General features: G+C 49.2%; 4 protein-coding genes across 9 annotated transcripts in view; 2 read left to right on the top strand and 2 right to left on the bottom strand.

Annotated features, from left to right (window-relative positions):
- Positions 1 to 128, bottom strand: part of STK36 (serine/threonine kinase 36) — a 26,742-nt gene extending 26,614 nt beyond the window's left edge. For both annotated transcript variants that reach the window (XM_010861204.1, XM_010861205.1), the window contains exon 1: positions 80 to 128. The gene's annotated coding sequence lies outside the window, so the exon portion shown is untranslated. The remainder of the gene's footprint in view (positions 1 to 79) is intronic.
- Positions 80 to 9,197, top strand: RNF25 (ring finger protein 25). Of its 2 annotated transcripts, none has more exons than XM_010861207.1 (10): positions 80 to 381; positions 2,752 to 2,826; positions 3,051 to 3,153; positions 3,240 to 3,307; positions 3,403 to 3,472; positions 6,414 to 6,485; positions 6,584 to 6,727; positions 7,063 to 7,152; positions 8,198 to 8,332; positions 8,536 to 9,197. In XM_010861207.1, the coding sequence occupies exons 1-10, from the start codon at positions 341 to 343 to the stop codon at positions 9,112 to 9,114; spliced, it is 1,377 nt and encodes a 458-aa protein (XP_010859509.1). In that variant the 5' UTR covers positions 80 to 340; the 3' UTR covers positions 9,115 to 9,197. The 2 variants fall into 2 exon arrangements, with proteins under 2 accessions (XP_010859509.1, XP_010859508.1); XM_010861206.1 differs by having other exon boundaries at positions 291 to 381; positions 7,060 to 7,152.
- Positions 9,198 to 9,647: 450 nt separating this feature from the next.
- LOC105003770 (mitochondrial chaperone BCS1) lies at positions 9,648 to 13,601 on the bottom strand. Of its 4 annotated transcripts, none has more exons than XM_010861196.1 (8): positions 13,339 to 13,601; positions 11,767 to 12,135; positions 11,529 to 11,668; positions 11,124 to 11,318; positions 10,840 to 10,903; positions 10,443 to 10,612; positions 10,099 to 10,216; positions 9,648 to 9,957 (listed from the first exon to the last, which is right to left on the bottom strand). In XM_010861196.1, the coding sequence occupies exons 2-8, from the start codon at positions 12,084 to 12,086 to the stop codon at positions 9,705 to 9,707; spliced, it is 1,260 nt and encodes a 419-aa protein (XP_010859498.1). In that variant the 5' UTR covers positions 12,087 to 12,135; positions 13,339 to 13,601; the 3' UTR covers positions 9,648 to 9,704. The 4 variants fall into 4 exon arrangements, with proteins under 4 accessions (XP_010859498.1, XP_010859499.1, XP_010859501.1 ...); XM_010861197.1 differs by having other exon boundaries at positions 13,449 to 13,494; XM_010861199.1 differs by having other exon boundaries at positions 13,282 to 13,340.
- Positions 13,602 to 13,628: 27 nt separating this feature from the next.
- ZNF142 (zinc finger protein 142) overlaps positions 13,629 to 27,842 on the top strand; it is a 19,830-nt gene continuing 5,616 nt past the window's right edge. The window contains exons 1-7 of the mRNA XM_010861200.1: positions 13,629 to 13,714; positions 13,970 to 14,122; positions 17,244 to 17,554; positions 21,550 to 21,684; positions 22,819 to 23,643; positions 26,010 to 26,187; positions 27,154 to 27,841. Coding sequence (XP_010859502.1) covers positions 17,275 to 17,554; positions 21,550 to 21,684; positions 22,819 to 23,643; positions 26,010 to 26,187; positions 27,154 to 27,841 — 2,106 coding nt within the window. The 5' untranslated portion in view covers positions 13,629 to 13,714; positions 13,970 to 14,122; positions 17,244 to 17,274. The remainder of the gene's footprint in view (positions 13,715 to 13,969; positions 14,123 to 17,243; positions 17,555 to 21,549; positions 21,685 to 22,818; positions 23,644 to 26,009; positions 26,188 to 27,153; position 27,842) is intronic.

Here is a 27,842-nt window from a genome sequence, read left to right as displayed (position 1 = left end):
CCGCCCCTTCTGGCTGCCTTCGTACTTTGCCTGAGTTAGCGTTCTTCTCCACCCCCACTGCCGGTCTCTTTAGACTCACACTGTTACCAATTTTACTCGGTAGAACTGGTCAGAGGTTCGGAGAACAAAGAGGTTCAGGGGTGTGGGCGAGACAGTGGGCCGCCCATAGGCACTTCCTAAGGGCACTTCCGAACCGTCCCTTGGCCATCAGGACCATCTAAGGACCAGGACTCGGCGGTTGCCTAGAAACGGCCGCTAGCCACCCTCCCTCCCCTGTTTAACTCGCCGCCTCCGACTGCGCGAAGAGTATTTCCGGTTCCGGCTGCGGGCTGCAGAAGACATGGCGGTGTCTGCGGCGGTAGCCTCAGGGGATGAGGACTGGTAACTTTGGGGGCATGGGCTTTGGCTGACCGCCTGAATCCGGCCCAGGGGACTAGCGGCAGCCGCGGATGGTCCGTACGGCGGGCGTGTGTGGCGGGGCGAGGGATGAGGGATGTTAGAGACGCTGACATTTCTACTGGGCTGAGGAGCGGGCGGGTGGTGGAGGGGCGCTTGTCAGACCGGGAGACCGCATCAGCGCCGGCCTGGCCAGTTCAGGCCGCGCCTTATCTGGTTCGATCATCCGACTTCACCCCGTCCCATTTTCTTTATCTGAAGTGGATTTGCTCAGGGTCCCGGTGCGGGGGAATGCCAGTTTATCAAATCTCTCCCCCATCCCTTATCCCCGGAACCGATATCCTCCAGTCAGCCCCCCGTTCCTCATTCCCCTTGAATCAGTCTATTTCGCTGAGGCTTTCCTCAGCCTCAGCCGTCTCCCTTACCGATAGCATTAATGAGGACTGTTGTCTGAATAAAGCTTTACACCTCACAAAAGCTCTCCTAGTCCTTCTCTTAAACATTCTTAACAAGGGGACCAGAACCTGGAAGGACTCTGGGGTTTGGAAATAAATATGGATTCACTTCACATTTTATTAGCTATGTGATGCTGACCAGGCCACCTAGCTTCTGTGAGTCAGTGTCCTTAAATGTTAAAAAAGTGGGTGTGTCATCCACCTCAGAATAGCTGAGAGAATCAAGATTGGTTTGTAACATACAGAAGCCTCCTTTTCATTAGCAACTCTGTGGTATAGCACCTGAGACGACCTGACCTGGAGATTAAATGATTTGCCAAAAGGTACATAGTAATCACTAGGAATCCAGGTTATCTGATTCCAAAACTTAGTTCTTAGTTCTAGGGCATTTTACAGTTCCCCTTTCCCTTTTTATCTGTCACCATCTTACCACCGTCCCATCCCGTATCTCACATCCAGAACCCAAGTCACAGGTAGGGTGTGTGAAGTATTGAAGGACCTCTTGATGGAGGCTGTACCTCAGTGTTTCATTGGTTCAGGGAGCCCAGCCAGTGCTAGCCTTTTTTGAGACCTCCTAGATGTAGTTTACAACTTATTCAGGGGGACTTTAAGATTCTAAGGGGACACTTTGTGCCATGACAAGGGCAGTACTGACTGTACAGCTAGTCTGTGGTGCTCTAACATTCTGACTCTCTTGCCAGCTGGAACTACTCAACTGTTACCTACATTATCTATTTTATATATTGTCTGCTTAGGACTTAAAAAGACTTTTAAAGTTTTGAGAATCAATCTTTCTCTGTATACACACAGACACACACACACACACATACACACACACACATATATCAAGCTAGGGCAACTCTGTTCTTAGTGAAGAAGGGATAAGATATAAGTATGAGAAAGCAAACCAAACATGTATCTTTCCACATATTATCTGGGTAAAGCTGTGCCCTCTAGCCAGCCACTCATCTTCAGTGGCATTACATCTCCTGTTTCTTTTAAGGAAACGTGTGTCTTCTGATTTACATCAGGACCACAGGATCCTGACCTGGGCTAGATCAGTCAGACAACAGGGACCATAAATATATTAACTACATCCCTCTGTCTTTCCTTTTATGGGAAAAGGTTATACACAAACAGGAAAAAAAGGGGACATAGACTAACTAGTATAGTCAGCATACTGTTAGGCACTTCACATAAACAAATCACCTTTCATCCTTATGATAACCCTGGAGTGGGTGATGGTATCTATATGTGGTAGACGGGGTAATTCAGGCTGACAGATAAAAGAACCTACTCAGATCACATAGCTGGTAAGTGATTGGTACCTGTTCCTCATTCCAAGGCTGATGGCTCTTCAATTGCAGCACAGCCTTTACAGCACATAGATCTGTTCTGTTCAAGTTGGTATCTCCTTTGAGGAGGTTTGCAATGACTGGTATTGGCAGTGTGTGTAGATGCTGGGATCCATGATGAACACTGGTGTAAGGAAAGCCAGAAGTGGTATTGGTAACTTTAATGCTAATCAATGAATGTCATATTTCTGGGTCAGGGAGATGGCCACTAACAAACAGCCAACAGTGCAATGAAACTTAAAACAGGCAGCTGGAAACCGCTCTGGTCCCAATTCTGCCTCCATTAAGTCTTGAGATTTGGGCTAGCCTTTTCATCTTTTTGGGAATCTGTTTGCTCATCTGTTGGCAGAAATGATCTCTAAAACACTGATTCCCATGCTTCTACCTGGCCACTTGACAAACATTTCCTGAATTTTTATGGAGGTCAGCAAGAGAATACACTCAGACAGATGGCCATTTTTCTACAAAGCCAGCCTTTGTTGACCTTAGTAGGACTTAATAATGAAGAGTTGTAACAGTAAGTCAATCTCCCCTGGTCTCTCTAGGGTCCTTCCCTCTGAAGTTGAAGTGTTAGAGTCTATCTACTTGGACGAACTACAGGTGGTTAAAGGAAATGGCAGGTACGTGTTCAACTGGAGATGGGCAGGAGTCCCCTTGGTAATAAGAGGATTCCATGCAGTATCTGTGAGCCTTGATTCAAAAATATTTCTGTCATATGGACAAACACTTCCTTTAATCACCCCAAAAGAAAGAGCCTGAAGCTCACTTCTTCTGCCCACTTCACTCTCTTCTCATCAAGCCCCTGCACAGTCACATCCCAGGTCTCCACTTCATCCACCTGCAGGTCATCACCATGGGAAATCTACATCACCCTGCACCCTGCCACTGCAGAGGACCAGGATTCCCAGTATGTCTGCTTCACTTTGGTGCTTCAGGTTCCAACACAGGTGAGGCCTCTATGGCAGCAACGGGAGGAAGGGAGAGGCCTTGGGGTAGAGGGCTTTAGCAGTAACATGTTATTTTCTCCCTCTAGTATCCCCATGAGGTGCCACAGATCTCTATCCGTAACCCCCGAGGACTCTCAGATGAACAGATCCACAAGTGAGTCGGGCTAGTCAGAGCAGGGAAAACGTGGGAAACAACTCAGTCTGGAGTGGAAAGGGCAGCCTTATGTTTGCTTTGCCCTCTCCCGCCAGGATCTCACAGGCGCTAAGTCACGTGGCTGAGGCTGGACTGGGTACTGCCATGCTCTATGAACTCATCGAGGTAAGAGATGTGCTAGCCTGGGGAAATGTCCTTCCCTTCCAGCTACAGCAGTGTCTCTCAACAGAGGTTTTGAGCCTAGAATCTTAAATATGTTTGGAGACATTCATTTAGTTCTTGTTTGGGTAAGGCCAAAACTGATCCAGAAAGACTGGATCTGTCTGAAACAGACTGTCTTCTGTTTCAAAAAATCTCCCCAAAAGACAGCATTGTAGCTTCCCCAAGTTGCCTATTCCAGCATCTTTTTCTTTTTACTTTACAATATTGTATTGGTTTTGCCATACATTGACATGAATCCACCACGGGTGTACCAGCATCTTGACAAAATTATTTTTTCTCTTTAACTTGTATTTTTCATGCTTCACCAAGAGTGTGTTTCTTGTTCTCCTGGCATTGGCAACTGATAGTAGCTAGAGATCTTGCCTGGAGGGTCTAGCCATAAATGAACATTTGAAGAGTAGTCTGCCATTTCAGTTCAGTTCAGTTGCTTAGTCACATCTGACTCTTTGCAACCCCATGGACTGCAGCACACCAGGCCTCCCTGTCCATCACCAACTCCCGGATCTTACTCAAACTCATGTCCATTGAATCAGTGATGCCATCCAACCATTTCCTCCTCTATCATCCCCTTCTCCTCCTGCCTTCAATCTTTCCCAGCATGAGGGTCTTTTCCACTGAGTCAGTTCTTCGCATCAGGTGGCCAAAGTATTGGAGCTAATCTTCAGTATCAGTCCTTCGAATGAATATTCAGGACTGATTTCCTTTAGGATGGACTGGTTGGATCTCCTTGCAGTCCAAGGGACTCTCAAGAGTCTTCTCCAACACCACAGTTCAAAAGCATCAATTCTTCGGTGCTCAGCTTTCTTCACAGTCCAACTCTCACATCCATCCATGACTACTGGAAAAACCATAGCTTTGGCTAGATGGACCTTTGTTGGCAAAGTAATATCTCTACGTTTTAATATGCTATCTAGGTTAGTCATAACTTTTCTTCCAAGGAGCAAGCATCTTTTAATTTCATGGCTATGGTCACCATCTGCAGTGATTTTGGACCCCCCAAAAATTAAGTCTGTCTCTGTTTCCATTGCTTCCCCATCTATTTGCCATGAAGTGATGGGACCAGATGCCCTGATTTTAGTTTTCTGAATGTTGAGTGTTAAGCTAACTTTTTCACTCTCCTCTTTCACTTTCATCAAGAAGCTCTTTAGTTCCTCTTCACTTTCTGCCATAAGGGTGGTGTCATCTGCATATCTGAGGTTATTGATATTTCTCCCAGCAATCTTGATTCCAGCTTGTGCTTCATCCAGCCCAGCGTTTCTCATGATGTACTCTGCATAAAGTTAAATAAGCAGGGTGATAATACACAGCCTTGACGTACTCCTTTCCCAATTTGGAACCAGTCTGTTGTTCCATGTCCAGTTCTAACTGTTGCTTCCTGACCTGCATACAGATTTCTCAGGAGGTAGGTCAGGTGGTCTGGTATTCCCATCTCTTTTAGAATTTTCCACAGTTTGTTGTGATCCACACAGTCAAAGGCTTTGGCATAGTCAACAAAGCAGAAGGTGTTTTTCTGGAACTCTTGCTTTTTCGATGATCCAACAGATGTTGGCAATTTGATCTCTGGTTCCTCTGCCTTTTCTAAAACCAGCTTGAACATCTGGAAGTTCACAGTTCATGTACTGTTGAAGCCTGGCTTGGAGGATTTTGAGCATTACTTTTCTAGTGCGTGAGATGAGTGCAATTGTGCGGTAGTTTGAGTGTTCTTTGACATTGCCTTTCTTAGGGATTGGAATGAAAACTGACCTTTTCCAGTCGTGTTGCCACTGCTGAGTTTTCCAAATTTGCTGGCATATTGAGTGCAGCACTTTGACAGCATCATCTTTTAGGATTTGAAATAGCTCAACTGGAATTCCATCACCTCCACTAGCTTTGTTCGTGGTGATGCTTCCTAAGGCCCACTTGACTTTGCATTCCAGGATATCTGGCTCTAGGTGAGTGATCACACCATTGTGATTATCTGGGTCATGAAGATCTTTTTTGTATAATTCTGTGTATTCTTGCCACCTCTTCTGAATATCTTCTGCTGCTGTTAGGTCCATACCATTTCTGTCCTTTATTGTGCCCATCTTTCCATGAAATGTTCCCTTGATATCTCTACTTTTCTTGAAGAGATCTCTGGTAGTCTGCCAGTGGAGCTGAATAGAGAGTCTTGGTTCTTTTCCTCAGAGTTTCTACCCTAATGAAGGAAACAACCCAGATGAAATTATGCCTCGAGCTACAAGTTAATATACACAGCTAACTTTTGTTTGAGATCAGAAACACAAATGCAGCCTTATTTTCCTCTGCTTTCAATTTTTAAGGAAAATGTTCATAAAAGAATGAAGGTGGGTGGCCTGGAGTCAAAATGGGCATGGAGCACTGTAGCATTTCTGAATCAGCCTCCACGATGCAGCTTTGAACTTTGTGGAATTCCAGAGTAGTCGCTATCCAAGTGACAGTGTGCATGTGTATTTCATAGCTTGCTGCCTTTCCAGTTCTCTGTCCGTTTGGGGTGTCCATGCCTTCACTTTCTTTCTGAAAGCTGACTCCACAACAGGCCCATTGAGGGAGAGATACTTAAAGAAAGGCTTCCCAGAAGATGTGAGTTTTAACTGAACACTTTTTTTTCTAAGTTTTTATTTTCATCCCCAGTATTTCAAGTGACTTAGTGGAAAAACAATTAAATTGGATTTTGGAGCTAGGTAGATTTGCAGGGGAGGAGTGGCACATAGGGAAGGATTGATTCTAAGCAGAAATGATCACCAAGACTGAAATGCATGACCACGAGATAAACTGGCCCCATGAGAGACAGCCCTGCCAGTCACTCCTGGGAATAGCTTGACAAGCTTCGTTCACAGTTACGGCCCCTGCCTCCCTATTTGAACAGCTTTTTCTCTCCTCTCAGAAAGGGAAGGAAATTCTCACAGATAACAACATCCCCCATGGCCAGTGCGTCATCTGCCTCTATGGTTTCCAGGTGGGTTACTCTCTTGGGACCTGGGGGTCTGCAGGTGACAGACACAGGGGCTCAGGGGGGAGAGTGCTGACAGTGTGCCCCTTCCACCCTCCTTCCAGGAGAAGGAGGCCTTTACCAAAACACCCTGTTACCACTACTTCCACTGCCACTGCCTGGCTCGGTACATCCAGCACATGGAGCATGAGCTGCAGGCCCAGGGACGGGAGCGAGAGCAGGAACGGCAGCACGCTGCACCCGAACAGGTCGACTCCTCACCCCTGTTTACATGACTCACAGCCTTTCTATCCCTCCATTCCAGGGCCTTCTTAGCCTTTTCAGGGTCATAGGTACCTTTGAGATGAATGAAAGTTCACCTCTGTCCAGGAAAAAGGGCATCATTATATCTGTGTAATCATATTGCATGTGGTTTCAGAAGGTTCTCAGACCTCTAGCTTGGCAGCCCCCGCTCTGTGCCCTCTCACTGCTGCGTGGGTGGGCCCATGCCCCTTTGTCCCAACTCTCTGCAGTTGAGGCTGGCCAGCTAGCGAGTGCTTTGGGCTGGGAAGCTGGGGTGTGATTTCACCTCTCTTTTCAGAAGGCCGTTGGTGTGCAGTGCCCAGTGTGCAGAGAGCCACTCGTGTACGATCTTGCCTCCCTGAAAGCAGCCCCTGAACCCCAGCAGCCCATGGTAAGAGAACTCTCTTTTAGTCTAAATCAAGATCAATGGCATCTTGTCTGCTTCGAATGGGACTTCAGGAATTGGGCTTAAGCTGCCTGGGCCCCCTCTGCAAAGCCGTGGCCCCCAGCAGAAATCTAAAGTTTATTCCAAATGAGCCTAATCAGTTCAGTCACTCAGTCATGTCTGACTCTTTGTGACCCCATGGACTGCAGCACGCCAGGCCTCCCTGTCCATCACCAACTCCTGGAGTTTACCCAAATTCATGTCCATTGAGTTGGTGACGCCATCCAATCATCTCATCCTATGTCGTCCCTTTCTCCTCCCACCTTCAATCTTTCCCAGCATCAGGGTCTTTTCAAATGAGTCAGCTGTTCGCATCAGGTGGCCAAAGTATTGGAGTTTCAGTTTCAGCATCAGTCCTTCCAATGAACACTCAGGACTGAGCTCCTTTAGGATGGACTGGTTCGATCTTCTTGCAGTCCAAGGGACTCTCAAGAGTCCTCCAACACCACAGTTCAAAAGCATCAGTTCTTTAGCGCTGAGCTTTCTTTATAGTCCAACTCTCACATCCATACATGACTACTGAAAAAACCATCACCTTGACTAGATGGACCTTTATTGGCAAAGTAATGTCTCTGCTTTTTAATATGCTCTCTAGGTTGGTCATAACTTTTCTTCCAAGGAGTAAGCGTCTTTTAATTTCATGGCTGCACTACTCTAAGTCTTCTCCATCACAACTTCTCAGTCATGTCTGACTCTTTGCGACCCCATGGACTATACAGTCCATGGAATTCTCCAACCCAGAATACTGGAGTGGGTAGCCTATCCCTTCTCCAGCAGATCTTCCCGACCCATGAATTGAACCGGGGTCTCCTGCGTTGCAGGCTGATTCTTTACCAACTGAGCTATGAGGGAAGCCCTCTAATGAGCCTAATCCAAGGGTTAAAACCAAGAACCTTGAGCCCATTTCCTGAGGCAGTCTGGAAGAGCAGGGATTTCAGGTCTGCCTTCTGTTTATTCTTCCCTTTGTTCCACTCTGCTCCTTTTCCTCCAGGAGCTGTACCAGCCTGATGCAGAGAGCTTGCGCCAGCAAGAAGAGCGCAAGAGGCTGTACCAGAGACAGCAGGAGAGGGGGGGCATCATCGACCTTGAGGCTGAGCGTAACCGGTATTTCATCAGCCTTCAGCAGGTGAGAGAAGAGTTTCCCTCTCCTCCCTTGATGACAGCTACCTTCCTAACCAGCAACCCCCTGCCATGGCCCATGGGTGAGCTTTGCTCTACCCTGGGAGGTCTAGGCTGATGGCGGTCGGCTTGGACTCTGGGCAAGGGTCCTGCAGTTCCCTGCTCTAAGGAACTATATCTCCATCACTGTCTCTACTTACTTCCTCCTAGCCTCCTGCCCCTTTGGAACCCAAGTCAGCTATAGATGTCTCCAGAGGATCCCACCAGCCCAGCACCCTTGCCACCGAACCATCCACCACATCAGCTACTCACATTGCCCTGTCAGTTTCTCTGCCTCTGGCCTCCCAGTACACATGTGAGAAGACTCCAGGGGCTGGGCCACATCTGCCAAAGCTGGGCGAGACCCAGAAAGCTGTGCTCGATCCCCGCCGGGCCAGTCGAGGCCCATGGAGACAGCCTGAACGGAGGCACCTGAAAGGAGGGGAGTGCAATACCCTCAAAGGTACCAGTGACACCCAGGAACTGCAGTCTCCTGAGGGGCCCCTCAAGGAGTCCATGGACCTAAAGCCAGAGTCTCATAACCAAGGGGGTAAAGGTCCTCCCCAAGATAAGGGGCCTGGTGAATGGCAGGGTCCCCCACCCCGCAGGACTCGGGACTGTGCCCACTGGGAACGCGCCAAGAATCGGACACCAGCTTCTTCCTATCCCCGCCTGCCTCGGGGTCGGGGAGCCTACCGGCCTGGTCCTCGAAGAGAACCTGTGAGCCTCGAGTCAGAGGATGGTTCCTAGCAGTACTGTGGGGGGACAGGGAATTGGGTCGGGAATGGGTAATAAAGAGATTGGCCTTGTTTGGCTTTCCTTACTCACCAGTGCCTAACCGTGAAGTGTGGCTCTTTCTAAATTTCCAGGAAGACGAGCATGCCAGAGTAGCCCCAATTTTGTTCTGAAATCTCTTCTCCCAAGAGATTGAGGTCTGGATAAAGGAAGAGTCTGACATCTCAGCTAGAATAGTGGGTTCCAAGGAAAACCAGAAGAGGCCAACATTTAAGCAGAATATGCAGGCCCCACCTTGCTACATAAGCCACTGTGCATGCAGCCACATTTCTCTGTCTATATGTATCTGAATACCTTTAGGTAGAGGATAGTACTTTCCTGTTTACTACAGTCTCTCTTCTTCCCACCTTGTCTTAGGCAGGCTACGTCCCTAGCATTTGTATACGTGGATACCTGAGGGTCCCTGGAGGCATCTATGTTTACAGCCCCAGGATTTTATTCAAGTGCCAACATGGCGGGCGGGGTAGGAGGGAAGTCAGACACTAAAGTAGCTTGGCAGGTGTTTATTGATCTCCTGGAGAAGAAAGCTGGGCACAGCCCAGTTGTCACCTCCTCAGAGATTCTGCATTCTGAATGGCCCCTGCAGGGTCATTTTTATACAGCATGAAGTAGCCCTGCACCTGGGCAGGACTGATCTGTGTTGTAGCTTGAAGGACACGGTCTGCAAAGTTCTCAGCCAGGGAAGTTGCTTGCCCCGGGTAGAACCTCTGGAACATCTGGGTCAGCTGCCAGCGTGAGCAGTGGCCCACGTACTCCTTCATGTCTACTCGCCCGGGGCGTATCAGGGCAGGGTCGAGCCTAAAAAGAGAGGCAGCGAAAGCAGTTGTGAGCAGCAGTGCCACTGGCACCCCCAAAATGGTTCCTCCGAACCTCCTGATCCTCCAGAGAGGCTGAGGGGGATGGAGTCTCGCCTCCAGGTCTGAGTACCTCACTCCTTACCTGTCGATGTGGTTGGTGGTCATGAATACTATGCGAGCTTCGGTGGAAGCCACACCGTCCAGGGCGTTGAGCAGGCCACTGAAGGTGAGCCGGCCTAGACCCTGGTACTTTATTGGGTCTGGAGGAAGGCATAGAGGAAGCATGAGTGATCACAGCCCTACTTCAAATTAGCACCCCTGTCTGCTCCCTGCTTACTGTGCCCCCTACTTATCCATGTCTCCAGTGGACTCTGATTGCTAACCCAGGTATCCTCCACCTGTTCTCTGGATTTCTCCTTTATTCCACTGTTCCTCATTGAGAAATACCCTCTCTCCCCGCCGTGCCGTGAACACCCCCTCACTTACTCTCGGCGGCCAGGTCTCGACTGAGAAAGGCAGCATCCACGTCCTCCAAGAGCACCAGGCTCTGCTGTGGGGCCATGCTCAGCAGATGGTTGAGCCGGTCATCTGAGAGGCTGGAGTCCGTGAGACTCAGCAGGCAGATGCTGTGTTGCAGTTCCCCAGCCAGGGCTGTGCTATGGAGGGGTGACAGGTAATTGGCAAGCTGGGAACTGGTCCTTGGGTCCAACTGCTTGTTCCTTCCAGTACTAGCTTTGAATCTGAGGCCTAATCCTTCCACCACCTCACAGTAGTGCTCCATGTGTCTCATGTTTTCCTGTTCCCCACATTTATTTCCCTTTCCAACCCCACCAGCCCAATTTCTCTCTAGTTTGAGGGTTAAGAGAAGTTTGACTCTACTCACATAAAACTGCTCTTTCCACAACCAGGGGGCCCATAGAGTAGGTAGCCACGTCTGTAGGGAATGCCTAGGAATACAGCCAGGATGATCGTCAAGGCAAATGAATCATGTACTCTGCCCTAGATGTCCACATTCATCCCCAACCCTGCTCCCTGGAGGCCTGATGGCCTTGGCATTGGAAGCAATCATTCCTTTCAGGCAACCTTTCTTTCCCTTTCATCTATGGGAATGAGGATAGAGCTTTATATTTGCCCCATCTGGCCACCAAGACCTCAGCTGCTTCTCACCTCTGTCAATGTACCACTTGGGGTTATCAATGAATTCCCGGATGTCTCTGACAATTCGTTCAGTCAGACCCTGTTCGAGAACCACAGAATTCAGTGGCCGGCGGCGGCGTGGATAGCCAAAGGGGCGCCATTCAGAGCCCACAGCAGTGTACATCACTGTCTTCCCTTCCTCCTGCTGCAGGGCTAGCTCTCGAGCTGGGAGGGGGAAGATGAGACAAAACTCATAATTACCCTTTGCCATGCTACTAGGCAGAGCTGTGCCCACAGTCCCCAGGCCCTGCTCCATGGGCCCAGATCCTCCTATTCCGCCTCTCCAAGCTTCTCTTCCTTTGATGTCAAATACTCCATCCCTGCAACTGCCACCCCCACCCCACCCCCAAAAATGCTGTCTGTGCCATCCCACACCTTCCTCCAGGATATTGAAGAAAACTTTTCGATCGGTGCCCAGAGCCGTGAAGGTGACAGATTCCCAAGGAGTCCCCGTCTGCAGGTCTATCATCTGCATCTCTCGGCTCCGTTCCACCCGGATCCATTTCCCCTGATACCTGAATAAGAATGAGCAAAATGAGGTGAACAAACAGGTCAAGTCCACCTCCTCTCATTCTTTTCCACTCTCAGAGCCCTCTCTGGCTTCCAGCCTTACCAGATAAAGTGGTTTCCAGGGCTGGGGACAAATTCAAACTTAGTGGAGATGCGGCCACTCTCATGCTGAAGGTACGTCGTCTCAACGCTGAGGTGCTGAGTTCGGGTACTGTGGCGGGTGAGCCAGCTAAGCAACCAGGCGTAGCTCCGGTCTCGAGCTGGGACTTCCAGTGTGATCATGTAATGGCGCCGGAATGCCACCAAGCCCAGTTGGGCGCCCTTCCGGGCCAGGGCCAGGGCAGTGCCCACACCCACCAGCCCAAATCCAGCCCCAAAGTAGGGATTGTCCTTCAGGGCCAGAACAAAGTCTGAGAGGGGCATCTTGAAAGGAAAACACTGAACCTCACGGGCCCCGAGGCATTTTCAAGACCTGGAGATGGGGGGCAGTAGAGATGGGATAAAGCACTAATTAGTTTTAAAAAAGGACTCAAATTCCTCTCGCGCCCCACAGAAGCTGGGAGAGGAATGACAGGTCAGTATTACAACGTGCTTCAATACCCTCCCTTCGTGGGGTGGGGCTGGTATTGGACCCAAGGGGTGAGACTGAGCCACTTGTCCCATTTTGCCTTTCATTATCCTGTTTCATACCTGTGGCCTGCCAGACACTATTCTGGAATTCCTTAAACCTGACTGAATGATATAACCGACTTCAGGATAATAGATGGACAGCATTTTTGTGGTCCCTGGGATCAGTTGAGACAGGGACCCACTGGCCAGAATGAGCAGGGAAGTTACTCTCTTCTGTCAATCTGTCAATATCCTCATGCCTTGCTATCACGTATCATGTCTTTCAGGTATCCTTTCATCTACTTTACATTCTAATGTCCTGTTAGCCCTTTTATTACCTCCCATCTAAACTGTCTCTTCGAAATTAATTTTAATTCTTGAAGTGGCATCTTAGTGGATCTCCACTTTGGTCATGCTTCACCAAACTGCTCTACAGGGGTCGAGAGTGTTCTTCATAAGGCTCTGCTTCAATGCCATTAGTTTCCCTATTCCAACACCTCCAATGACTGGCTCTCAACAGGTCCCTGAATTAGGTGAAAACTCCTCTGCCACCACAACACGGGGCCCACGTACCTTTAATGGCTTAGTTCCCAATATTCTCTGTTGAACAAATATACAAGCCTCCTTCCTCCTTGACTCGGAATGCCCATTTTATTTCCCTCAATCTCTGTAGAGTTCAAATCCCGCCCATCTGCTACCTTTTCCACGGAGATTCCCCCGAATTTCACTCCCCGCCCCGCAATAAAATGTGACTGGGCCTGATTCTAGGCTGTAAGATCCCGAAAGGGGTAGGAGGTCAAATCGTTTCTAGCACACTTCACCCGACCCCCCGCCGGTTTGCTTTATGCCGGCACGCAGTGCGGTGAACTGACAGCAGTGAACTCTGCTGAAGCTCAGAACAGGATCCAGAATTCCAAAATTCCTATGCGTGGAAGGCCACAGACAAAGCCCTTTCAGCTCCTGGTCCTTGTCGGACGCCCAGAAGCCTCCTCCCGAACCCCCTCCACACCCCAGCTCGCGCCTCCAGCAGCGTGGTTTGCAGCAATCAGTCACTCCTCCCCCTTACCGCCATGACTCTCTGGCCCTTCCTCTCGATGGTTTCACCCCTCGGCTCTTTGGGCACTCTCCACTTGGCTTCGCCCCTGAATTCTTTCATCTACTTCCCGTCACACCCACCGAGACGGCCACACCACTCTGCTCCACAACTCTCGATGGTACTCTTCGGGCTTCAGGGCGAGAGGAGGTGGGGGCGGGGGGAAACGATAGGAAGAACCATAGAGAGAGTATTCCAGCCGCCTCACAAAGAAAGAGAGAGCGGCCTCCATATGCCGCGGTCCTAGAGGCTTCTGGGCCGGAGGCGGTCGCACAAAGAGCGTCCCGGGAGGCCACTCCAGCCGCTGGACGACCATAGAGATGAGGCTCCTGCCCGCCTAGGGCCGGAGGTAAGCTGGAGGCTGCGGGGCGGGAACTAATAGGGAGTGCGGGCGGAGCAGGCTGGAGGCAAAAGTTTCTCAAACCGCAGAATGAGGGGTAGGCCTGGGCCATGGGAACGCTCGGGAGAAGTGCAGAAGGGAGCGCGGCGACGAGCGAGGCCCCGGCGCATCAGATCAGCAACCCCGGCGTCATTGCTGTGGACCCCACCCGGTTACACGCTGCCTCTCCTTAGGACAGTAAGCATGACGATGCTCCCTCCTTAGCCTTGCAGGTTACAAAACGATTTTCCCGTTTGCCGGCAATAGTGATTCCCGCTCCCGCCCAACGATGTGGAGGCTGTCTTCGCCTCCACTTTACAAACAGGAAAGCTGACGGCCCGGGAAGCGAGGGGACTACAGTCTGCCCAAGGCCACGCGGTGAGTAGAGCCCACAGGCAAGTGGAAATGGGGTGCCTTGGTCCCCAGACCCGATCTCACCCTTTCCCCAGGCCTTCTCTCTGCCTTAATGTGTCCTTTCTTTTCCTCGGTACCGCTGCCCCGAAGATAACCTCATTTCTTCTCTTGTGCCCACCTGTGTCCCACCTCACTCGGCCTTCCAGCGGCTGACGGTTCTCAGTCTAGACGACACCCCCTCCTCCTTGGCTCCCCGTTAAGGCAATTATTACTGGAGCTGGAAGATTCCTTAGAGCAGCGATACGTGGAGTCTGTGGTTTCCAGAGAACCCTCTGAGGGCGGAAGTGCGCTGCTCTACCACCTTCTGAATTTCCCTAATCTGAGTCTTTGAGTTGCAGAATTCTCACCCACAAAATGATTTTCTAGCCCTAGGCGCCCCTTACCTGACCTTCATGCCTCAGTTTCATGGAGTGATTATACTATCATCCTTAATTCCTAATTACTTAGCGCAAACTAATTTTAGCAATGGAGAAGGCAATGGCACCCCACTCCAGTACTCTTGCCTGGAGAATCCCAGGGACAGGGGAGCCTGGTGGGCTGCAGTCTATGGGGTCGCACAGAGTCGGACACGACTGAAGCGACTTAGCAGCAGCAGCATAACAGGATATGCAATTTAGTTGACATTCACTTCTGAGTTGAGTTCCAATGTTCAATATTAGGTCCATAATGAATGAGAAATTTCTCCAGGTGTGTTACTTTATACATAAGGCGCCTCTGGTTTGTTATCTTAGTAGAAGCCTAGCCTTGCATCTCTGTCTTCAGTTCTTAACTGTGTGTAAGTGTGTGCTCAGTCGTGTCCAACTCTTTGTGACCACATGGACTGTGGCCCATCAGGCTCCTCTGTCCTTGAAATTTCCCAGGCAAGCATACTGGAATAGGTTGCCATTTCCTACCCCGGGGGATCTTCCCGATGCAGGGATCAAACCTATGTCTCTTGCGTCTCCTGCATTGGCAGGCAGATTCTTTACCACTGCATCACAGTTTTTCATTAGAATCCCTTGTCTGACTTGCATAGGCTGTTGTGATTTATGTTCAGTGAAGTGATAACTTCCCGTAAAATCCACTCAGAAAGCTCCAAGTCTAGGGAGGGAGACTGACAAGTAAACAATAGTGCAGTGTGACATGTTTCTGATAGAACTATGTACGAAGTGCCATGAAGACCCTAGAGACAGAAACTTAGATGAACCGTGTCAGGATGCCATCATAGTAAAGTGACATTTATTTATTTGGCTGCTCCAGGTCTGAGTTATCTTTGATCTTACTTGTGGCATGCAAACTCCTAGTTGTGGTATGTGGCATCTAGTTCCCTGACCAGGGCCCCCTGCATTGGGAGCACGAGTCTTAGCTACTGGACTACCAGGGAAGTCCCTGTACAGATTCTTAAAGGATAGTTAGGAGTTGGTTAGCCAGACAAGAGAGATGACAAAGGGGAGAAGGCCCAGCAAGTTGAGAGATGTATAGTATATAGAAGCAGAAGAGAATGTGGTGAGTCTGGGAAAGGGCAAATCAATGAAAAGTTGAATCACTGGCTCAGAGATCTTCTGCAGAGAGAGGTGGGAGATGAATCTAGAGAGGGCAGCAGGGCCAGATCATGAAGGAAGGGCTGTGAGCTAAGGAATAGTGAGATCCTAAGATGTTAAGAGGGGAAGGGACCTCTGAGATCCCTTGAAAGTGAAAGTGAAAGTCTCTCAGTTGTGTCTGACTGTTTGCAACCCCATGGACTATACAGTCCATGGAATTCTCCAGGCCAGAATACTGGAGTGGGTAGCCTTTCCCTTCTCCAGGGGATCATCCCTACCCAGGGATCGAAACCAGGTCTCCCACATTGCAGGCAGATTATTTACCAACTGAGCCACAAGGGAAGCCCAAGAATACCAGAGTGGATAGCCTATCCCTTCTCTGGTGAATCTTCCCAACCCAAGAATTGAACCGGGGTGTCCTGCATTGCAGGTGGAGTCTTTACCAGCTGAGCTGTCAGGGAATCCCTGATAGCTTGGCCCTACCCAATTTTGTTGCAGATAAGAAAACTGAGACCCAGATTGCTTACTGATATGACAAAGGTCACTTAGCTCCAAGAAACAATGTTTAGTATATGGGTCACAATTTCTTGTCTCGTTGCTATATTGACCACTATTATCATTTTAATGCCTTTGTTCTAAACATTGTCTTCTTTTTTTTTCTCCTTTAGCCATAGACTTTATTGTTTGAATATTTGCAACTATTATTCTATACACAAATTTTAATTTCTTACAAAACTCTATATTCCATATTGCTAGGTCACTTCACTTTCCATTTTATGCCACATTTCTGTCAAGAGATATTTCCTGAAACTGGAGCCTATTATACAGATGAAATAAGCCAGAAAGAAAAACACCAATACAGTATACTAACACATATATATGTGTTAGTAAGATGGTAACGATACAGTATACTAACACGTATATATGTGTTAGAAAGATGGTAATGATAACCCTGTATGCAAGACAGCGAAAGAGACATAGATGTATAGAACAGTCTTTTGGACTCTGGGAGAGGGCGAGGGCGGGATGATATGGGAGAATGGCATTGAAACATGTAAATTATCACATGTGAAATGAATCGCCAGTCCAGGTTCGATGCATGATACAGGGTCCTCGGTGCTGGTGGGATGGGGACTGGGAGGGAGATGGGAGGGGCGTTCAGGATGGGGAACACATGTACACCCATGGTGGATTCATGTCAATGTATGGCAAAACCAATACAGTTTTGTAAAGTAAAAAAATCACAATCTGTCTGATTGTGTGTTGCTGTTGTTGTTCAGTTGCTAAGTTGTGTCCAACTCTTTGCGATGCCCTGGACTGTAGCCCCCCAAGCTCCTCTGTCCATGAGATTTCTCAGGCAAGAATACTGGAGTGGGTTGCCATTTCCTTCTCCAGGTAAACATTGTCTTAAAAAGAAAATGTCCATGTTAACTAGGTATGGCATGCTGCCATGCAAGGACATGCCTAATTGGGGCAGGCATTGGGCTGTGCACCCACCCCAACTGGGAAGAAAGTGAGAGATCTAATTATATGTTGTTTGATTTTTCTTCTGGTTGGTTTATCAGCATATAAGAGGCCACAGCACAGAAACTGGTGATGATGACGGACACCGTGTTGGACTCACAGCCAGCCAACAGCACTGGGGAGATGGATGGACTGTGCCCTGAGCTACTGCTGATCCCCCCACCTCTCTCTAACCATGGAATCCTAGAGCCTGTCCATAGCCCCTGTCCTGGGAACCCTCCACCTTTGCCTCCTGACCCAGGCTGCCTGTTGGTAGAAGCCACAGCCACTGAAGAGGACACAGGGAACATGGAGATCATTGTGGAAGCAGTAGCTGGAAATCTGTCCCCAGGTGCTCCTGGAGAGACTCCAGGTATAAACACAGTTGCTAGCAGGGCAGTAGGATAAGCAAGCCTGAGTTTTTTGTCCGTGCTATTTTTGATCCTTGCCTATAAACAAGATGAAGACACAAGGTAGCATCCTATTTTTATACTTAGAGATGTTGTAATTTGATTTGCAGTTGGTGAATGTTGATTGGAGGCTGGCAAGGTGGTGCACAACTTGTACCAAGCTCTTGGCAGTCTCCCTGAAAGGGCTTTATGTCTGCTAGGCAGTAATCCAGGAGGGAAGACCTTTCTGACACCTCTGCCCAATTCTTACTGCTATTGTCCTCAGGGATTCTTTTCTCCATGTTGACCCTCCCACCCAGGGACTGCAGCCAGGGTTTAAGCAAAAGGCCCAGCCTCCCTCTACCACCCAGGGCTTGTCAGGGCTTCCTAGAGGTAATCTGCTATTTCCCTGCTCTGATTTCTTGTGGATAACATATTTAACTCCCAAGGCATGCGTTATGACTGGGAGTTGAACAATTTATGTTAGAAGAAAGATTCTCCCTGTTATTCTTCCTACATCTACAACTTCTTATTTTGGGGTAGCTTCCCTATTTTTTAACTGTCATCTTCCAGCTACAGTTGTACCAATTTTCCTTGTCAGTGTGCAAAGAATACTGGGAAAGATTAGCTGGTTTGATCGTATAACATTTCTAAACTTTAATGTGGTGAAAGAAATAGTAAATAAATTGAGAAGGAACCTAGAAAGACATTTGCAATATATAAGAAGAGTTAATATCTTTAAAATTCAAAGAGCTGCACAGTAAGAAAAAGAAACAGTTTTGTTTTGTTTTTTAAAGGGGAGGGGAAGAAACCTACATGCAATTCACTAAAAAAAAAGTCTCTAACCATAATATCACTAACAGACAAATTCTAGTTAAAAGTACCTATGAGATGCCACTTCTGTTTTGCAACACTTGGGCAAAAATTAAGCTTTTTTTTTTTTTATAAAACTAGTGTTGGTGAGGCTATGGGAAGCAGACCCTATCTTATAGTTTATGGAGAGTATAAATTAGTGTGATCTTTTGAAGGTCAATTTATCCACATAACAAAATTTAAATGAGTGTATTCTGACCCAGTAATTCTACTTCTAGGGATCTATTCTATAGAATGTGTCACATACGCACACAAAGATACAGGAATAAGGATGTGTAGGGCAGCTTTCTTTACAGTATTTGGAAACAACCCAGATATCCATCAGTAAGGTTAATTTCATTTTGCTCTATCCATGCTCTGAAGTATCGTGAACTGGACAAAAAAAAATATGAGATAGATCTAAATGTACTACTTTTAGATAAAAATATCTTTGATATATAGCAAGTAGAAAAAAAAAATTATGAAAATGTGACCCCATGAGGCCTGAAAAAATATAGACCAAATTGTGTGTGTGAGGCTGGGAGGTGGATATTCTTATATAGATGTGCTGTTGCACTGAATTTTTATTTAAACAAAGAAAAATATAAAGAGAAAAAAGACTACCAGAATGGAGGACAAACCTGGACTCCACCGTTAACAAGCATGGTGGCCTTAACCTTGCAGAATCCCAGGTCCCTCTTCTCATAGGGCATTTGGAGGATCAAGTAAAAGTGTTTCCTAAGCCTTTCTTTGTCAAGGTCCTGCCATTACTTAAGAAATGGCAGCAATTACTATGAATGTGATTTGGCTCATTTCAGAAAGGCTGTCCTCCATTTTATGAGTCACTGTGCATTTGAAAGTCTTTTCACAGAATATAAAAGTAAACATATATATTGTCATGTATGTCACAGACATTACCCCCAGATTGTCATTATCTTCTTGTGAGAATTTCTAATTTTTCATTTGGGCAAAATATATCACCTTTTCTTAATGCTTTTTGGATTTGGTTAATGCTTGTTACTTTCACTTCACAAATATTTATGAAATGCCTACTTTGTGCTGAGTATCATGTAAGATAGACTGTCCTTGACCTTAGGGGCTTACAGTCAGGTGTAGAATCAGACTTAAGTCCATCTCCATTCCGCAGACATGAAAAGATCCACTTATATTTTCTGCTGGTAACTAACTCCTCTGAGTCTCATTCTGTCTGATCCTGTGCCTTTCTCTGTCGGTCCTCTGCCTACAGGTGTCCTGGTAAAGGTGATGGAGGTGTACTTCTGTGAGCGCTGTGAGCAGAGCTTCGCAGAGCCCACTCTGCTGGCCCTGCACCAGTGCACTGAGACCCTTATGCAGCCCGTGCAGGGCCTCCCTACCCCACCCTGCTCTGTAGAGCTGCCCCCCAGCAACCTCACTCTCCCCAGCCCTCTGCAGGGCCAGAGCCCACCAGATAGCTCCCTGCCATGCCCTGTGTGTAGACAAGAGTTTGCCCAACCCCAGGCCCTGAAGAGCCACTTCAAAATGCACTGGGGCACCCCCGACACCTTCTCCTGCCCAGAGTCTGGCTGTGTGTTCTCCACTGAAGATCGCAAGGAGCTCCACCAGCACCTGAGGCTGACCCACAGAGCGCTTCCGGTGCCCTGTTCCTTCCGGGGCTGCCCCCTGCTCTTTGGGAGCCAGCAGGGCATGGAGCTGCATCGGCAGACCCATTACCCTTTCCACTGCAACCGCTGCAGCTTTGTGGGCTCCAACGTCAAACTCTTCCGGCAGCATCAGCGGAGTCATGGGGCTGGGACGCAGCAAGAACTGTCTGCTGTAATGGGTCTTCCTTCCCAGGAGTTGCTGCCAGGTATGAGGTCAAGGGCCCAGCAGTCTCCTGCCTGGAACACAGCTGCAGTTGGTCTGTAGAAGAGGCAGTTGTTACAGATGCCATGAATGTATGCATGAATTTAAGAGAATCCAGAGTAGTAGCTCAGGAGGTCAGGATTACTGACTGATGTGGGAGGGCATCTAGACATCCTGGACCAGGCAGGCAATGACTGAAGATTGGCTTAGGCTGCACTGAAGTGATTTAACCAACATCTCTTCTGATCCATCTTAGAACTTTCTGAGGGCAGAAGCTAAATTGCCCTGCCCGTCAGTGGCTATAGCCACTGGTGGAATGCCTGTGGACTCCTGTTAGAGCAAGTGGAATTGGGCAGGAGAAGCTGGGGTTATTTTAAAAAGAAACCTTCAATGGAGGTGGTGCTTCAATGATTCTTATTCCTCTTGGTCTCAAAAAGAGAGCGTGAGGTGAGTAGAGGAGCAGGAGGAAATAGAGAAATCAGACCAGCGGGGCCAGGGTTCTGATGAGAGAATTTGGCTTGCTACCACTGATTTGTGCTCTGGTGCAAACAGAAGATTCTTCTTTCCTGGAATGAAAAAGTCATACATCTTTGCCTTACAGTGGCAGCTGCCTCTAATGAGGGATAGAAGGAATGGGTTTGGAGCGCAGGCTATGTCCCTGAATTGCTGAGTTGGATTTTTCAGTAGACGTTTAGACGTCAGGGATATTTGCCCGCACTGAGCCACCAGCTGTTAGCCCTGGGGACCTGAGTCAAGGAAGTACAGTCTAGTCTGTCCTCCTCTACTCTGTGTCCCTCTCCCCACTCCAGTGACCTCAAAGCTCTTACCTTCAAGGGGTCTGAGTTTGGTGTTACCTGAGGTTTGATTTACTTTGTGAAAGTGAAAGTCTCTCAGTCATGTCCAACTCTTTGTGACCCCATGAACTATAGCCTGGCAGGCTACTCTGTCCATGGGATTCTCCAGGCCAGTATACTAGAGTGGGTAGCTGTTCCCTTCTCCAGCGGATCTTCCCACCCCAGGGATCAAAACCAGGTCTCCCACATTGCAGATGGATTCTTTACTGTCTGAGCCGCTAGTGAAGCCCTTGATTTACTTTAGATTGGAGCATTACTAACAGCTTAGCTCCTGATCTTTCTGTCCCCTTGGGAATAAACGTATGTGCTTAGAACCCAGGATTTTCTTATGCTTCACAGTGAGAGGTGATTCTTCCCAGCCAGTAAGAGGGAAATTCAAGCACTCAGTGCTGCGCTGGCTTCTCTAGTCATCAAGTTCTTTGCACTTGCAGCTCCCAAAGTGCCTCCAGGAACGGGAGAGCCTTCAGAGGAGACAGGAGCACCCTCACCTGGGCAGGAGTCAGTGGAAGAGGAGGAAGAGGAGCGTGGTAGCCAGAAGAGCTCCCAGAAAGCCCTGGAGCTGGAAGGTAATGCCTGATGGGCTTGAACCTCTTGGTGGGGAGGAACAGACTTGGAGGGCCTGGCATTGAGGCTCTGGGGTTTGGTTTTCTGAGTTTTGGTTCACATCCTTGCGTTCCTAACATTCTTCTTCGACACAGCTACTGGGGAAGTGATAGATGGGCACAGTCCCTGGTGACACAGTGCATGCGGGTTAAGTCGCTTCAGTCTGACTCTGTGCGACCTCCTAGCCTGCCAGGCTTCTCTGTCCATGGGATTTTCCAGACATGAATACTGGAGTGGGTTGCTGTGCACTCCTCCAGGGGATCTTCCCAACCCAGGGATTGAACCTGTGCTTCTTACATCTACCTGCATTGACAGGCGGGTTTTTTATCCCTGGTACCACCTGGGAAGCCCCTGGTGATGCAGGGAAAGGTAAATAGCGTTTGCTCTCGGAGTTGGTTTTCCTCAGGCAGAAGGCTCTTCTGTGAGGAGAGAGAGGATGATATTCATAGTACGAAGATGCCAGAGGTTAGCAACTGGCAGCCTGTCTTGTCTGACATTGAGCCCCCTAAGACTGCATTTCTGAACCCTTGCATTCCCATCTACTCCCATCTGAGTAGAACAGCATTTGAAGCCCATTCCCACAGGGAGCATATTTACCAACAGATGACCAGGAAGGATCTGATTATATTTATTACCAGCTCTCTGACCGGAGTATTCAGAAGTAAGAGTACTTTGCCTTGTCTTCCCTCTGCTCACTCCCTGTGAGGTCCTTCTCCTTCCAACCAGCCCTCCTGATTCTTCCAACTGCCCCCATGGAGGGCAGGAGGAACAAGAATGTTCCATCAAGATTGTTCTTTCGAGCTTTTCTGGATAGAGTCTTAGGAATAGAGGGTGGCTGGGTGAAGCACTTCTTACAGGCCACAGCATGGTCTGAGAAGTCGTTGTGATTTTCTTTCTCTAAATACTTGAACGTCTTGTCTCTTCTTCGAGCCTGCAGAGTTTGAGATGCTACTGTTTGGTTTCCCGGAGAGAAAGGAGCAAGGCCATGCAGGCGTGCATGTTTTGTCTGGGCAGACTGTGGTTCTCCCATTATATGGTCAGTCCCTGGCCTATTGAAGACTCACTGTCAACCCTCCCCTCCTTTTTCCCTCTCCCAGGCACTGTAGCTTCTGGCACCGAGTCCCTCTTCAAGACCCACATGTGTCCAGAATGCAAGCGCTGCTTCAAGAAGCGAACTCATCTGGTGGAGCACCTACACCTCCACTTCCCAGACCCCAGTCTCCAGTGCCCCAACTGCCAGAAGTTCTTCACCAGTAAGAGCAAGCTTAAGACCCACCTGCTGCGGGAGCTGGGCCAGAAGGCCCACCGCTGCCCGCTGTGCCACTACAGCGCCGTGGAGAGGAATGCCCTCAACCGTCACATGGCCAGCATGCACGAGGACATCTCCAACTTCTACTCGGACACCTACGCCTGTCCTGTCTGCCGGGAGGAGTTCCGCCTCAGCCAGGCCCTGAAGGAGCACCTCAAGAGCCACACCGTGGCCGCCGCGGCCGAGCCACAGCCCCTCCGCTGCTTCCAGGAGGGCTGCAGCCACACGGCACCCGACCGCAAGGCCTTCGTGAAGCACCTGAAGGAGACCCACGGGGTGCGGGCTGTGGAGTGCCGCCACCACTCGTGCCCCATGCTCTTCGCCACGGTGGAAGCCATGGAAGCCCACCATAAGAGCCACTATGCCTTCCACTGCCCCCACTGTGACTTCGCCTGCTCCAACAAGCACCTGTTCCGCAAACACAAGAAGCAGGGCCACCCCGGCAGTGAAGAGCTGCGCTGCACCTTCTGTCCTTTTGCCACCTTCAACCCGGTGGCCTACCAGGACCATGTGGGCAAGATGCACGCTCACGAGAAGATCCACCAGTGCCCTGAGTGCAGCTTTGCCACCGCCCACAAGAGGGTGCTCATCCGCCACATGCTGCTGCACACCGGTGAGGTGGCTTCCCTCGCTCCGTGTAGTGGGGGCGATGGCGGCAAATGGGAGCTTTCCGTGTGTGCCAGGCACATGGTGGGGCTTTGCATACATTGCATAGGACTCATGAGATAAATCTAGCATCTGAAGTTCACAAATGAGCCTTAAGCTGAAAGTCCATCAACTCAGAAAGTGGTCAGGCTGGGGTTTGAATCCAGGCCCTCTGACCCAGGGGCTTCCCCAGTGGCTCAGACGGTAAAGCATCTACCTGCAATGCGGGAGACCTGGGTTCAATCCCTGGGTCAGGAAGATCCCCTGGGGAAGGAAATGGCAACCCACTCCAGTACTCTTGCATGGAAAATTCCATGGCCGGAGGAGCCTGGTAGGCTACAATCCATGGGGTCGCAAAGAGTCGGACACGTCTGAGCAACTTCACTTTCACTTTCCTCAGACCCTGTGCTCTTGTGCCTCACCTTTAATGCCCTGGTGGGTTCTGCCCACCCCTAGTCAGGCATGTTTACCTAGCCTGTTAAAGCAAAGAAGCCCAAACCAGGACAGATGCCTGCCTTTGTACCTCAAGTTCTGTGATGTGCTGTGAGAGATGGGGCTGAAGGGACTGAGCCATCCTTATATGTTATAGTCTTGGCAGCCATGACACTGAAAGATGATCACGTCTCATGACCTGCAAGTTGCAGGTTTTTCAACTCAGACTTTTTAATTGGTTATCAGCATTACTGGTACTTTGAATAAAAACCAAATCGGGCTCCCTGGCTATATAGCATCTGCCCATTTGTGATCTCTATGTAAGTATCGGTGGATTGACCAGACATTTAAAAAAAATCTCATCAAAGATTCTTTAGTTTGGGAGGACGGTTTTTAGGCAGCTTGTGGCAAAGCCATTGTTGTTCCCATTAAACAGTTCATTACTATATAGGCTTTAGTCACAAAATCTCATTTTGGGGGGCCTTTCCTAAAACCTCACATCAATATAGGCGTGTTTTCTTTTATTGTACTTCACTTTATTATTCTTAGCAGATACTATGTTTTTTTATAAATTGAAGGTTTGTGGCAACCTTGCATTGCCAGGTGATGGTTAGCATTTTTTAGCAGTATTTTTTAATCAAGGCATGCACATTGTTTTGTTAGAATGCTGTTACACAGTTGATAGACTTCAGTGCAGTATATGAACAAAACATTTTTATGTGTGCTGGGAAGCCATAAAATTTGTGTGATTTGCCTTGTTGCAGTATATGCTTTACTGTAATGGTCTGGAACTGAGCCCATAATGTCTCTGAGATGTTTGTGAAGGCAATGGCACCCCACTCCAGTACTCTTGCCTGGAAAATCCCATGGATGGAGGAGCCTGGTAGGCTGTAGTCCATGGGGTCGCTAAGAGTCGGACACGACTGAGCGACTTCACTTTCCCTTTACAGTTTACAGAGTTCTTCCATATTTATTATTCATAACAATCTTGTGACGGAGGCAGGTGAAGATGAGAGACCCTGAACATTTAAATGGACTGTTTCAGGATCCCACAGCTGGTATTAGAACCAGAGCCAGCTGGTTGCTTTTCTTTCACCATCAGGGGAGAAGCTGAGTGGGTAGCAGGGGCCTCAGGGAAAGGTGTTGAAAGGAATATGGGCCCAGCCTCACCAGTCAGTGCCAGGTCTTGACCAGCTTACACGGACAGCTCGTCCTGGAGTCCTCTGGGGCATCTTATTTAAACTTTATGTCTACTGTGTGAGGTCAGTATTTTTGTGTCCCTCCCCTCCCCCCACCTTTTTGAAAACCAGGAAACTGAGACTTAGAGGGGATAAATGACCTGCCCAAGGCCACACAGTAGTAAACTGGAATTTCAACCACTGCCGAATAGCTCTATGGTTTCTCTGTGCCTCAGCTTCTTCCTCTGTAACATGGGGGAATCAGAACACCTGCCTCGTGGGGCTGTTGTGAGGATTCAGTAAGGGGAGGCATTTTTATAAAGTGCTCAGAAAGGCACCTGGCACGTAGTGAGCACTGTGTAAATGTCAGCTATTAATATCTTTATGACTGTGTTGGACTCCAGAGTTAACCACTATGTCATATTACCTAATTTTTTCCTCCTCCTCTTCCACAAAACTAAGTGGATTGGGCTAAGTGGAGCAGTTGGCCACCAGTGCCAGTAAGCTGTATAACAAATCTAGAACCAACTTTGAAAAAAGCTGGGTCTTTGTTTCCGCCCCTCTTCCCTGGTTTCGGGGTGGAGGCGTGGTCATCCGAGAGGGCCATGGGGCAGCGTTGACTCTGCCATCAGCACCTCAGCTTCCACTCCTGCCAGGCATCAGGGCATCCTCAGTCAGTCCGTGTCTGACCTGTGTCCTCTCCCCATTCACCCCACCCCCACAGGTGAGAAGCCCCACAAGTGTGAACTGTGCGACTTCACTTGCCGAGACGTGAGCTACCTGTCCAAGCACATGCTGACCCACTCCAGCACCAAGGATTACATGTGCACCGAGTGCGGCTACGTCACCAAGTGGAAGCACTACCTCAGCGTGCACATGCGCAAGCACGCAGGCGACCTCAGGCATGCGCGCACGTGTGCCTCCCTCCCTACCTCCCTCCCCCAGTGACTGGGGGTTAAGCTGGCTGAAGTCGGCTCCCAGCCCCGTCTCTCTTCCGGCTCCAAGAGACTCCTCCTCACACCCCTCTGCTCCTGTCATCTCTGTTCCACTGCCTCCAACTGACCTCTGCCTGTGGGCCAGGCTGAGATCTGAGCCCAGTGAGACCTCTCTGGGCTCAGGGAAGGGAGTGCAGACCCAGAGGAGAGGCCCCGAGACTGAGGTGTCATTTGAGCTCTGAGCCCAGTCCTGGTGACATAGATGGGCTATGCTTGTGACCCCGACCTTGGCACTTCCACATCCCGGCAAGTTCCCCTCTGACCAGTGGGTTCAGCTGGCTAGGGAGTCTCTCCTTAGCTTTCACACCTCTGTGGAGAGTGGGAACTCGGTGCAGAAACCTGCCCGAGGGGCTGTAGCCATGTCAGCACCCTGGAAGTCTGCAGAAGTTTGCTGATTCATATCTTCCCTTTAGGAAGAAACATAGATTAAGAGTTAGAATACAAGCCCTGAAGCTAGACTGTCACTGCCCTTCACTTCCTTTGTAACTTGAGGCAAGTTATTAACTTATATGCCTTAGTCTCCTTACTGATAAAATGGAGATACCTAGTTCATAGGGTAGCAGAAAAGATGATTCAGTTAGATGACAAGGGACTTCCCTGGCAGTGCAGTGGTCAAGACTTTGTCTTCCAATGCACCAGGTACGGGTTTGATCCCTTGTTGGGGAACCAAGATCCCACATGCCTCACGGCCAAAAAACCAAAACAAAACAGAAGCAATATTGTAACAAATTTAATAAAGACTTTTAAGAAAATGTTTTAAATCAGATGACACATGTACAAGTAAATGTGGAACCTGGCCCGTGGTATGAATTTATGAGTGACTGGTAGTGGCTGTGATTAACTTAATAATTGTGATCTTTCCCTCTGTGGCAGATACCAGTGCAACCAGTGCTCCTATCGCTGCCACCGGGCTGATCAGCTGAGCAGCCACAAACTGCGGCACCAGGGCAAGTCCCTGATGTGTGAGGTGTGTGCCTTCGCCTGTAAGCGGAAGTACGAGCTGCAGAAGCACATGGCTTCCCAGCACCACCCCGGGACTCCAGTGCCGCTTTACCCCTGCCGCTACTGCAGCTACCAGAGCCGCCACAAGCAGGCGCTGCTGAGCCACGAGAACTGCAAGCATACCCGCCTCCGCGAGTTCCGCTGTGCCCTCTGTGACTACCGCACCTTCAGCAACACCACGCTCTTCTTCCACAAGCGTAAGGCCCATGGCTACGTGCCCGGCGACCAGGTCTGGCAGCTCCGTGGTGCCAGCCAGGAGCCAGAAGGGGCCAGGCAGTGCCCAACACCCTCACCAGACTCAGAGCCTGCAAGTCAACCGTCTGCCCAGCCTGAGGGGCCGGACCATGATCCCGGGGCAGTGATAGACCCCACCCTGATCCAGGCCCTGCCAGAGACCAGCGAGGAGGGCAGTGCCGGGAAACAGGACAGCAGCGAGGTTCCCCAGGGGGATGACCTCGTTGGCAGCCCCAGTCCAGCGGGGGTAGATGAGGGCAGCTGCACATTACACCTCGAGGCCCTGGGAGTTGAGCTGGGACCTGTGGCTGACCCGCCCCTTGAGG

This window comes from Bison bison, unplaced genomic scaffold (assembly GCF_000754665.1).
Source record: "Bison bison bison isolate TAMUID 2011002044 unplaced genomic scaffold, Bison_UMD1.0 scf7180017864471, whole genome shotgun sequence".
NCBI lineage: Eukaryota > Metazoa > Chordata > Mammalia > Artiodactyla > Bovidae > Bison > Bison bison.
This window is presented reverse-complemented; position numbering and strand designations above follow the sequence as displayed.

Coding starts and splice junctions, on each gene's coding strand:
- RNF25 (XM_010861206.1), top strand. CDS start 341: ATGGCGGTGTCTGCGGCGGTAGCCTCAGGGGATGAGGACTG. Junction 3,154..3,239: donor TGCTTCAGGTTCCAACACAG/GTGAGGCCTCTA, acceptor TTCTCCCTCTAG/TATCCCCATGAGGTGCCACA. Junction 6,486..6,583: donor TCTGCCTCTATGGTTTCCAG/GTGGGTTACTCT, acceptor CCCTCCTTCCAG/GAGAAGGAGGCCTTTACCAA.
- LOC105003770 (XM_010861196.1), bottom strand. CDS start 12,086: ATGCCCCTCTCAGACTTTGTTCTGGCCCTGAAGGACAATCCCTACTTT. Junction 11,669..11,766: donor CCTGGAAACCACTTTATCTG/GTAAGGCTGGAA, acceptor ATTCTTATTCAG/GTATCAGGGGAAATGGATCC. Junction 10,904..11,123: donor CAAGTGGTACATTGACAGAG/GTGAGAAGCAGC, acceptor CTGTATTCCTAG/GCATTCCCTACAGACGTGGC.